General features: G+C 44.8%; 1 protein-coding gene across 1 annotated transcript in view; it reads left to right on the top strand.

Annotated features, from left to right (window-relative positions):
- Rnf150 (ring finger protein 150) overlaps positions 1-12618 on the top strand; it is a 215968-nt gene that overhangs the window by 159648 nt on the left and 43702 nt on the right. Inside the window, exons 5-6 of the mRNA XM_052166303.1 lie at positions 948-1044; positions 8146-8356. Of these exons, the coding sequence (XP_052022263.1) occupies positions 948-1044; positions 8146-8356 (308 nt within the window). The remainder of the gene's footprint in view (positions 1-947; positions 1045-8145; positions 8357-12618) is intronic.

Here is a 12618-nt window from a genome sequence, read left to right as displayed (position 1 = left end):
CAGGCTACCACGACTGGCTATGTACACATGCTGGGGGAATCCAACTTGGATTATCTAGCTTGTACAGCAAAAGCATCATCGGCTGAGCTCCCTCAGCCCCGGTCCTATCCCACAGACTCCTAAATCGTCCTGGGAATCTGAGTTCTTCTGCGGGAACCTCTCTAGTTAGGTGGTCCACTTTTTTATGGAACTGAAAAGATCCAGACAGGGCTGGAGTGTTCTGAACAAGCCTCCCCACTGTAAACAGCAAGTTCTCGCTGTTCTTGACCCAGGCAGGAAGTGCTAACATCTTCTGATCACAGGGAGTCTTTGGAGCGAGAACGCCTCTGATGCACACAGCCCATGGAGTCTCCAAGCTAGCTCCTGAGCCAGGTTGGACGTTCAGAGAGTCTTCGAAGGCAGGCTTCCCCGACCAGGCTGACAAGTAACTGGCACTTGAGACCAACTTTACAGACAGTTATGTCACCCACAGTGAAACCACAGTCCCTGTCTGTCTTCTGTCTTGACAACCAACAGGCCTCCAAAGCAGCTTAAAATGTCCTTTGTTTTACAAAATGTTTCCAGGAGCTCCTCTGCCCTTCTGTGTTGGATTCCCAAATGCAAGTGGGAATCAGCTTTAAAGATATTTTCTGATTGTGGCAAAGAAACTTTGGGGTAGGGCACAAGCCTTTACAAGTCATCCTACAGGAGAGTTTCCCCCTTACGTTCTTGCCACCGAGGAAGGGGAGATCTCTGGTTATACATCCTTCACCTTTTTAAAAAAAACCTTGGAAGAGTTGACTGCAAACCTTATGAGACACTCTTGCAGATTTGAGGTCAATTTGCACAAGGGAATACTTTGGGGCAGGAGCCCTAGCTGTGCCATGCTTTAGTGGAGGGACCTTGGACAGTCAGTCTAGGGAGCACCTCAGTTACCACTGCTCTAAGATGTATGGTTCTCATTCCAGGCATCTTTTCCACAAGTCCTGTGTTGACCCCTGGCTTCTAGACCATCGCACCTGCCCCATGTGCAAGATGAACATTCTTAAGGCCCTAGGGATCCCGGTAAGCCCAGCACAGCCTATGGTCTTGTTGTCTCTGTCTTTTACCCGTTGCCCCCAAAGCAGGAACAAAGACTCTTACCTGGGTTTTCCATGTCCCCTTGTTGCCACCGTGCAGTGAACTCCGTGTTTGAACACCCATGCCCTCATCTTTGCTCACTCTGATCACACCATGTCCACCATTTGCCTGAGTCAAGGAAGGTGCTGTTGCACAGCTCATAGGCATCTCTTCAGGGCTGGGTGAGGTACAGTGGGGTCAGGAGAACACCAAGGGCCTCTTTGGCTACCATACCGGAATGTTCACAAGGAGATCTACATGCCTCAGTTTGAATGCTTGCTGCCTCTTGATCACCAAGCATTCTGGAGAAGCTTTTCCTCCTACTCCCTCCCCCCCATCACCCCTATCCAGTGGAAGGAGAGGACCAAGACCAAGACTGCAATTCAAAGCATCTACATCTCTGGAGTCTTTGAGCAAAGAGGAAATGAGAGACACTTAGATCCAACCCTGGCATCAAGCTGCTTCTCAAGGCCATGTGTTTCCTGATATTTAGTGACTTTTCCCAGGGTCAGAATCCTGCCAGCTGGCTTGACGCTCCAGGGAAAGCCTTTCCTGGGATTACAGCAAGTGAACACCAGCTGCTGGGTGGCATCCTCTCTGGGTCTATGAGGACAGGAAAGAAGCCAGGCCACCAACTCCAAGAAGTACACAGGGAGAACTGAAGAAACCAGGGCCTAGACTGAAAAGAACTTCCTAACCAACACAAAAACCAGCTCAAGCCTGTCCACTCCTCCCCCACCTTGCTGCCACCCGTCTGTTGCCACTCCTATTGACAAAGAATAAAGGGAATGGTAATGGCTCAGGAAGTCACTAAAGAATGAGGGCCAGATCACATATCAAAGTGCTCTTGCATGCCAAAGGGCTAATTAGACTGCCAGAGGGTTCCGTAGGACCATGTCCCCCACCTGTGTTGGCTGGCAAGGCTGCCCTGTGCCTCAATGGCTATGGATATGCCAACTGCAAATCCACTCAAGACACTGGCACTTTGAGGGAGACTTCGTTCACAGTGTACTAAATTTTCAGATCAGAGTTGTGCATGCACAGTGCACCCCTGGATGTGGAACGTGAGAGGAAATCCACGTCCACCACATCCCAGTGACTGTGCCTTTCTTTTTTATGGCTGTAATTGATTATTTTATGGAAGAAGGAAAGTGTGTACACATTTTCTTGCAAGTGTGTATGCTTCCCTGGATGCATTTGCTTGTATATGTGTATGCAACTGTGCACATGTGTGTGCGTATTATTGCATATGACATTGTGTGCTTACGGGTCTTGATGGGGTTCATCTTCTCTGCCAGTTAAAGAAACAAAAGCCTGGAAATCTTTGATGCACAAGAGGTGACAGCAGAGAAGTCTCGAACAGCACAGACAAAATCAGCTGCTGAAGGAAGGTGTTTATTGAGGGTGAAGAAACACACAGAGATGCTACAGAGATGCCTTGCACAGCAGGGGGAACTCAGGAAACCAAACATCCTGTCTTTTCCAGAGGGCTGGGAGTTTTAAAGCTCCGGAAGAGTCTTCCTCCCCTGCTTTAGGATTGGGCAGTTTGAAGACAGACAAGATGGTTGATTGGTCCACGACTGTCATGTGATAATGTACTGATCTGGAGAGCCCATCAGTGGGAGCTGGTGGGAGACAGAAACTGGCCGGAAGATGCTGGAGGGAAAGTCTTTCCCAGGATTGTACCAACTAAACACTGAGTGGTAGCTGGTGAGACACCATCTGCCGGGCAGTGTCCTCTCTGGGCTGATGAGGACAGGAAACAAGCCAGGTCACCAAATCCATGAAGAACTCAGGGGAAACACAGAAGGAAGAAGCAGGCCGCCTTGGAGATGTACAGTTTTTCACCTAGCCATACCACTTCTCCCTAGCTGTCTGCCTACAGGGGAATCTGTCTAACTATAGTCTATCACTTGCATGCATGCATGCATGTGCTCACGTGAACGCATACATGTGGTGCCCTTATGGGCATGCATGTTTGGTCTGCATGTGTATGAGTGTGTGCTGACGTGTGTGCATTACATTCTTTCATGTGTGCATTGTGAGTTGACATGCATGTGCTCATACATGTGTGATTACATAAGTGTGTTACATACTTGCATATATGCATACGTACATCATTTCACCCTCCCTGTGACTCTGCCTCCATGTCAGCTCTGCTCCCTTTGGTCAGGACAAGCATGAAAAAAAAAAAAAAACCCTTGCTCTGGACTTAAAATTTATGCTGAATATTTGATTCCAGAGTTTACCCACCCCCATGGAAGTATAATTTCTCCAGAAGCTACTTCTTATTGGATTCCAAATATTGACATTAATTATTTCTAAAATAGAAATACTGAGTAGTCTTTTGGCTTAGTTCCAAACTAAATAATATTTTAATTGTTAGCAGTTGGATACTCTAGCTGAAAGTCCGATGCATAATAAGTCTGTTAGATCTGACTTAGCATATTCAACTCCCAGAAAAAATAAACACCAGTAGTATCTTTGAGCTTTGCCAAGGATAAGCCAGCTGAAGAACATGACACATCCATACTCAGCCCACAGAACAGAACGTTCCCGTGAAGAGCAAGGCACGTGGATACTGGAGAAGCATCAAGGCATGTGGGTGCCCTTCTGGTTCCCAGCTCTTTTGTCCTGGTGAAGATTCAGGATCTGGAAGGAAATCAGGGCTCCATCATACATGTTATCAGAGTGCTCGCCTAAAGTGCACTAACGCAATCATTGGTTTCATTCTTAGGCTATGCAATGACTAAACCAGCACAAAGCTGTGTGAATCAGGAAACATTTCTTACACTAACACTTCATTAAAGCACTTTAAGGAAATGGTCCTAATTTTTCCCTATATTCTACGATAGTTTATTTTAGCTTAGTCTTGTCTTGTCTTCTTCAGACAAATTCTCTCAGACTGGTCTTAAAGTTGTGATCCTCCTGCCTCAGATTCCCAAGGATCCCTGGGTCTACAGGTAATCACTACCATATCTCACTAGGGATTTCTTATATAAGGACCATTGAGAAGAGCCCATTTCTGCACACTGACACCTGTCAGTGATAATCAATAAATATACATGAGTCAAAACCCAAGAGCTGGAGACAACATTGTATACTATACTTTCCCCACAATGGGCTAAACAATAAGAGTACATCTCATAGCAGATGAAATCCTCCTAGCAATGCATATTTTTCAATAATTTTGTCAAAAAAATTATAGGGAGAAGGAAGAGGTATTTTTATTCATTTTTAATTTCAAAGAACTTCATACACTTTTACAGTGAACTACAATGGAAGGGTTCATTATATACAGAAGTTTTCTATCCTTGGCTTACATGGTAGTGCTTCATCTACAGATCTGGTACAGGTCTTCCTGACAGAACAGTAGTTTTCCAGCATCCTCCTCCCAGATGTCGTAGGATCCAGGTTTCAGAGTTCAAGAAACATCTCCTACATCATTGTTCTCCAGATGTGAATAGGATTGTAACCACCATTGAACAGAAAATCCTGTGGAGATGGTACAGTCATAAGCTTTTAAATAACTGGCCACTGATTTGAGTAGTTTTCCAATGTGACCTTGATTTCAGTACCTAGACAGTTTGTTAGCAGATTGCCTTGGGTATGATTTTTAAACAGTATGATTATGGCTTTTTTTGTTCAAAAGGTTGAAAATTTTCTGGTTATCTATGTAGATTGGATATAAATTGGGAGGCTCTAGAAGGTTGATTTGTTACCTGTAACTTCCAAGCCACGGCTATCAAACCTGCTAATGATGACTGGTCCACTAAGTATCTCTGCTCCCTTTTCTCTGAAGAACAGAACAGAGTTTCTCCCAACCCTCAAAGTAAGAACTTTTTAAGGAAATATGCTGTACCAAAGTTGAGGCATGGAAAAAAAGAACCACCAATGTCAACAAACAGGGTCACAAGTTCAAAGCTTGAACAGGTTGTTGTTGCATACCGAGGCACTGGGCTGTTTGTGTGTGTGAAAGTGATTAGCACTGCCTGTTCCTAGTGAAAGCTCTTCCACCCAATGCCCTGCTCTTGAGTGTTTTGTTTAATAACCACCTTTACATAGCATATCTCAGCTTTGCACAGAACTTTATAGTTCTTAAAGTATTTTCTCAAACCCTTCTGTCATTGATGCTGGCAAGATTTTAATATGCCCAGGTTTTGAGAACAGAAATCTGAGAAGCACATAAAATACTCAAATCGATATTTACTCAGCATCTAATCATTGAGCCATGATGTGTAAGCCTGGGAAGCAAAACCAAGATGATGTGGATACTGCTCATTGGGATGCTTGTGAACTGTGTATGTTGACAAATGACCCCCAATGTGGGACCGTAAAAGGCAGCCTGTTTTCTGGTTGAGCTAGGTTTAAACCCCAGAGACCCAGCAGATAACTGCAAGAGACAGAAAGCATTTGCCTGCCACACTCCTAGACACCAGGCTCCTGACATGAGGCCTCAGCTCTCCATAATTCTGTGGTCATCAGTCACACAGGGCAATGCCCCAAGCTCCTTCACAGGTAGATGTAACCACAGATCACATAGCCTCAGACAGAGCTCCGTTTTGACGAGGTACCTAAAGCCCTGATGGGCTTAGCCAATTAAGCTCTCCTTCCCAGACACTTCTCCTTGAAAAAGGTATTTAACCTCAGGACCACCCTGAGAAAGTGGGGTACGGTTTCACTCATCACAACTCTCCACCATGACAATAAATGCTTTAAAGCCAGGGACTGCCTCTTCTCATCGGACCAGCCACGGGGATCAATGGAGCAGGTCTTCCTCTAAAGAGCCATGTCTAATCTCATGCAGGAGGACTCCCTGCGCTTCCAGACATGGTTTCCACCAAGATAAGCTGCCCAAAGAACAAGCCAAGGACTCTCTCCTCCCCCCAGGAACCAGCCACCCCTTTTCCCTTTGGCCCCGGGCTAGAACCAGCCCCTAGGGCCCCCACTTCGTTCTCAACTCTTCCACAGCATCCAGCTGCGGCTATGGTGTCCAAGACCATCCCCGGCCTCCATGCGGTTCTGAAGTTCTACGGGGACTTCAGACTGCACTTTCCCACCCTGGAGCGGGATCCTGCCCTTTCTCACAGCCAGTGGCATGGGGTGCATGCAGTCAAACTTCCTCCTCCTCCATGAGCAGCTCTAGCCCTGTGCAGGCTGGATGCAGGCCACCATTCTAACCCACACCCCAAACCACAGGATCTCTACCTGGGAGGAAGCTCTTTAGGAATGGTGACTCTGGGGATTTAAGGGAGATTAGCTTAAGGGAGACCAAGGGTCAGTTTGAAACCTTAGGATGGAAACAGGAAGATGGTAGGCAAATGTCATTCAAGCAAAGGGACAGTATAGGATGAAACATTGAGTGAAAGGAACGTGTGTTGTGCTTCTTTCCAAAGGATGATGGTGAGGTCAGAGTAAGAAGCTGGGCGGGGCGGGGCGGGGCAGGGCTGGGCGGGTCTGGGCTGGGCTGTAGTGTGTTTTGTCACGCTGACTCATATATCCTGTTCCTGGCACAGAGAGAAGACTCCTGCCTCTGTTGTGGTCATTTTGCTGTGGCTATGGTGATGGTAGATGTGGCTGCTGATGGTGTTGCTGCTATAGATGTTGTTGATATTCTTGTTGTGGCGGTTGATGTTGTGGCTATTGATGTTACTGTAGATGTAGCTGTAGGTATTGTGGTTGTTGATGATGACATGGTCCTTGCTGTAGATGTTGTGGTTGGTGAAGTTGTGATTGGTGTGTTTGTTGATTGAAGTTTGGTGATTGAAGTTGTGTTGATGTGTTGTGATCACTGATGTTGTTACACGGGAGCCACAGGTGAGGGAGCGTGTAGGAGATGGACTACCTGGAGATGGCGAGGCCGAGAGTGGGAAGAAATGTTGATAAGAATGACTGTTCCCATTCAGAACCAAAGTCGACCCATTTAGCAAACAGTGACTTGGTCATTCTATAAACTGCCTTCTGACAAGCTGGGTGTTGATACAATGGCTCACTTTGACAGAGATACCAAAAGCCAAGGGGCAAGAGAACAGAGAAAAGACATAAGCTGGCTTTGAGGAACTGTGGGATGGTTGCTGCCCACCAAGTGACAGTTGCAATCGAAAGTGTGATCCGCAAGAGACAAGCCCCACCCCGCCACTGCACTACAGATTTCTGTTTCGCACCTGCCCGTGACTTACAAGGCTCTGCTTTTAAAAACCTGAGAATAGAGCACTATCACTGTGGTACTCATTCAGTGCAAACCTGGAATGCCCTTCACTTGGACATAGATGTCATCCTCTACAGACTCTGAGGCAAGACTTCACGGAATTAACATCCTTCACTGACAAAGAAGTCAGCATTCAAAACAAACCAACAGACAGCAAAAACTACATAGCAAGTTACAGGCAGCTAAGGCTGCTTGTTAGAAGCAGGAGCCTCTAATAAGAAAAAAGACAGAGCTGGAGAAAGAGAGTAAAGGGTGTGTCTAAGTGGGATTAGCACCATGTTAAATGCTTAGAAATAGTTTTCTATGGTTGATTTTGGCTTACTTTTTTTAAACACAGCTTCATCATGCGTGAGTGAGTGTGTGTGTGTGTGTGTGTGTGTGTGTGTGTGTGTGTGTGTGTATGATTACTGTATAATTCCCAGTGAGTAAGATTCTTCTCCAGCCTACTTTCATATCATGTTTGTAAACAGTGCTTGAGACTGACGATAATTAGCAGGCTGCCAGCTCCATCATGTGTGGAAGAATAAACTCTGTGTAAGAGGAAGTCCTAGTTTTATCATTACAAACAAAGATCATGTATTCCTCCTAACGAGTTGTTTAAATATAGAAATTTAGAAACACTTGGATTTAAATCCTTATACTTATATCTGAAAGGAACCCTTGGAAAGGAAATTTAAGATCATTTCATGACAATGAAACTGCCTATAAACAGTTTTTAAATAAAGTGGTTGAAAAACAAAACAATAAATTTTAAATTCTGACAAAGTACTTAGGATGTATGCATTGCATCTCTAAACTGAGGCTGTGTTCTGAGAGAGATCCTTCTCTGTTCCCCTCAGCCCAATGCTGACTGCATGGATGACTTGCCCATTGATTTCGAGGGCTCTCTAGGAGGCCCACCAACCAATCAAATCACAGGAGCCAGTGACACCACCGTCAATGAAAGCTCAGTCACTCTGGACCCTGCTGTTCGGAGAGTGGGGGCCCTGCAGGTGGTCCAGGACCCAGAGCCTGCTCCTCAGGAGGGAGAAGCCATCTTTACAACTAACAGTAAGTACTGCGTTTCAAGATACCATCACCAACAAAATTATGGCCACGCAGGGATTGGAGAACAAATAAAGGGATTGTATGATGGTCAATATTGTCCACTTGACAGAATTTGCAATTACCTAAGACAAGCCTCTAGGCAAGCCAGAAGAGGGCTATCTGGATTAGGTTGGTCTCTGGGCATACCTGTTAAACACTGTCTAGATTAAGTTAATTGGTATGGAAGACCCTTTAACTTTGGGTGGCATCATGACATGGGTTTGGGTCTTATACTAAATAAAAAGGGAGCAGAGAACTAAACATCAGAATTCGTTGCTGTCTGTTTCCTGCTGCTGATGCAACATGAACAACTGCCAAAACTTTCTGTCACTGTACCTTCCCTGGGGCAGGAGAAGGGCAGCCAGCCTTCTGACATCAGAGGGCCAGTGGCTGAAATACAACCTCCACCCACATTGTTCCTGGGAGGGCCCTTGAGCCTCCTGCCTATGGCTATATCAACAGAAGTCAGTCTGATCTGGGCAAAGGTTCCCATTGCTGGGGGACTCACTTGTAGATGGCACATCTTTATTTTAGTGATTTTACTTTATTTCATTAAGAGACAGGATCCTATTATGTTGCCTACGCTAGCCTCAGATATCTGAGGTCTCGAATATCAATCTATCGATCTCCAGGGTAGCTCGGACTGCAAGTATGTGCTAATGTTTCCGACATCCGTTTAGATAAGCATTTCTAGAAGCTTCCTGGCTATCCCACTCCCCTTCTCCTGCATACATGGTTACTACATCCTGTGCTGTTTGCTGGTGGTTGTCATAGACATATTTAAATATCTGTATGCACACTGGGTTTGAAGCTGAAATCTAAAGTACCTACTATTTAGTCAAATATAGTAAGAGATAAAAGCCTTGGGAGTTCTAGGAAAATCAGCATACAAATTAACTCAGTTAGGAGTTTCTCTCTTTAAAGTGAGAAAGCGTGGATGGATAATGTAGTTTTAAATAAAGTGTATTTCCTTCTCCTGATAGAAGCAACATGTTCACTATAGAAAGATAGAAAAGCAAATTGATCCATCTTGGGCTTTTTTCCATGGAAGTCAAGCTCTTTTCTACAGATTTGTTATCCTCATACTAAGATATAAAGACTGGTATTTTATCTGATTAACTATATAATCTAAACTATTAGAAGATTGCCATCAGCATTGATTTTTCTTTTTTTTGACAAAGAAGAGTTATAATTTCAAAAGCTTAATTTTCCTGGGTGTAAGGATCTCAGATTGAAGCACTGAGCAGTAGACACTTGAGATTCCTTAAAGGCTCCTCTGCTCCCTCTATTTTCATAGAACTGTCACAGACTGAGGTCATGGCAGTCACGCATATGATGTGACTTGTCTAGTACCATATACAAAAATGCAATGGGTAATGCTCACTTGAATAATGCACGTTATTTAACCAAATACATCCAAAATATATTCTTTTTATTGTAATCAATCTTCAGAATGTGGGGCGTACTCCACACGTTCTGCGTGTTTGGCTTTAGGATAGCCACATTAGAAATGCTCAGTAGTCCTGTGCAAGGAGGGGCTTAGCATACTGTAGCATGTAGACAAAAACTCTCAGTGATGTGTAGCATGTAGACAAAAACTCTCAGTGATGTGAAAGAAGAGCCTTGAAGGTTAGCTGTTCATGTTTGTGTTTATTTGTTTGTTGTGTGGGGTTGTTGCTTTGCTTTGTTGATTAGTTTCGGTTTTCTCTCTTTTTTTAAGATTTATTTATTTATTATATGTAAGTACACTGCAGCTGTCTTCAGACACACCAGAAGAGGGGCATTTGATCACATTACAGATGGTTGTGAGCCACCATGCACTTGCTGGGAATTGAACTCAGGCCCTCCAGAAGAGCAATCAGTGCTCTTAACTGCTGAGCCATCTCTCCAGCCCTAGTTTTGGTTTTTAAGACAAGGTTTCTCTGTATAGTCCTGGCTGTCATGGAACTCTGCTCTGTAGACCAGGCTGGCCTTCAACTCAAGAGACCTCCCTGCTTTAGACTTCAAAGTGATGGGATTAAAGGCATAAGTCACAGCTACCAGGTGTTGTTTTTTTGTTTTTAATCACAATAAACTTTTAATTTTTGCTATAAGAAAACTGCAGGCCATCTGACCCAGGCTGCAATAAGTTTTCTCTGCAAAATGCAAGTAGGGCCTCATGGTTTTTCTATTATTGGGCACTCGCTGTTACCACCAGACATCTGGACACTAACAGACTTACAGAAAAGCATAGGAAAGCCTGCTAGTACATTGCCAGCAATCCAAAAACATGGAAGCCATGGCATATTTTTAATGTCTGTAAGAAGAACAAAAATAAAAAGAGGGTCATTCTCTTTGCAGTAGAACAATTGTTTGATTGACCAAAGAAAAAAATATATCAACTATTGGACTCCTTAATTTGAAAATTCTGTTGCATGCTTTGTTGCAGACCTCAATTAAGGCAACAAATGAAAAAGCGTTTATATTTAATGTGGTTAAATATCACTCAAAATGAAATAGATATGCATACATTGTGGGCTAAAATCCATCCAAAACAAAATAGGAAAGTATAGTCTATAGCCATGTGCTCCATAGCCCTCAAGCTCCGTGAGTGAAATACTCTGATCAGAGTGCGCAGGTCAAAGCCCATTGATAGATGTCTATTGAATGCCGTGTGGTGGAAGAGTTTAATGTAGGCTTGGAGCAGGGACCTCTGTTCACAATGAGAGGGGAAAACGCCTTGTTTTAGAAGCAAGCTTTGGTAAAGGGCGGGTGGGAGCAAGGGAGCCCGCGTCAGAAGATTGACAGGCAGTATGAATGTGCTTGGAGACATTCATTTCTCAGCACAGAAACCAAAAGTTGCCTACAAAACATTCTCCTAGGGCATCTCCTTCAGATTTGTTTTATTTATTTGGATTTAGCAGAAGTAGGCAAACAAAATGACACTATAGTCGCCTTAAAGGGAGAATTCGCTGTACAGATTTTCTAGTTTTCTAGTGCCCTCTTCAAACAAATCAGTACGTGGGCAGACAGAACCCTGCTGCTGAACACGTGCCGATTGCAGTTCTGGAACTCCGTTCTCATCAGCTCTGCCTTGCTGTCTGACACGTTGGACTCAGTGCTTCATGCTCGGGGTTCAGTGTAGAGAGGTCCACGAGTGTGGCCCCAAGGTCCATCCCTAGAACAAGCAAAAGCAAGCAGATGGGGCCATTCTGCTACAAATCCCAAGCAAGCAGTCCAATGGAGACCTTGGTATCAAACCACTCTCTCTGTCCTTACATCTGCGCCAACCAGAGAATCACAGAAAATAAAGAGCTAGGAGCAGTCAACAAATCCACAGCCAGCACTCTCGGAAGCCTAGTTCATACAGTTGTTCCCAACAGTCTTGTGAGGTAAATATTATTCTTATCTTTCTTTAACTGATGCGAATGTAGAGCTCCTGAGAGATGAATGGGATTGACTGAGGTTCACACACCAGTGACAGGTGTATCTGGAATCCAAACATACGCTCAGATGACAGCCAGGGCAGAGGCAGTGAATGCACCCTGGCTGGCCCACTTCCCATTTAGTATAGTTATTCACCTCTTGGCCACTTCAAAGATCCTAAAAGTTCCAAACTTAGCTCAGCTTCATGGGCACCGTCATCCCTACCTCCCTTTCCCTCAGCAGACACGACAGAGCTCGTGCGCTCAGCACCTAGCAGGAAAGAATAAGCAGTTGCATCAAAGGATCATCTTCAGCTCCCAGGAAAAGGGGAAAAAGTAAACCAAAGCATTTACAAAGTCACCAAGTGCCCGGCTTGTGAATGGGGGAAGGGTTCTCCTGGATCTACTCTCACTGCTCCTGACTGCCAATTTTTTTTGTCATCTTGACACAGCAGTCCATAGCACTTTCTTTCCCCTTGACCTCATTTTAAGTCCTGTGGGCAGGTGTTCCGATGCCCCTCGCTGTGCTCTACCTGCAGGCCTGATCATGCCAAAACCTTTGCCTCTTGCTCCCGGGCGCTGGTTGCCTGTGGTTGGTTTTGCTTCCGCTGAGGGAAAAGGTGTCTTAGAAACAAAGGGAAACATGGCGAAACAAGCATCCCCACGTGTTTAGAGACTCCAGAGAGGGACTAGAGAATGCCGCTGAGGGAGATGACTGCACCTTCCCGAATCCCTCGAGCTCCAGTTGGCATCTCCTCAGGAACTTCTGAAACACTCCTTTTAGTTTTCCCAGGGTTGTTGGCTCCCCAGTCTGCTTCCTTC

Source organism: Apodemus sylvaticus, chromosome 21 (assembly GCF_947179515.1).
Source record: "Apodemus sylvaticus chromosome 21, mApoSyl1.1, whole genome shotgun sequence".
NCBI lineage: Eukaryota > Metazoa > Chordata > Mammalia > Rodentia > Muridae > Apodemus > Apodemus sylvaticus.
Note: the sequence above shows the minus strand (reverse complement) of the source record. Positions and strands in the feature narration are given on the sequence as shown.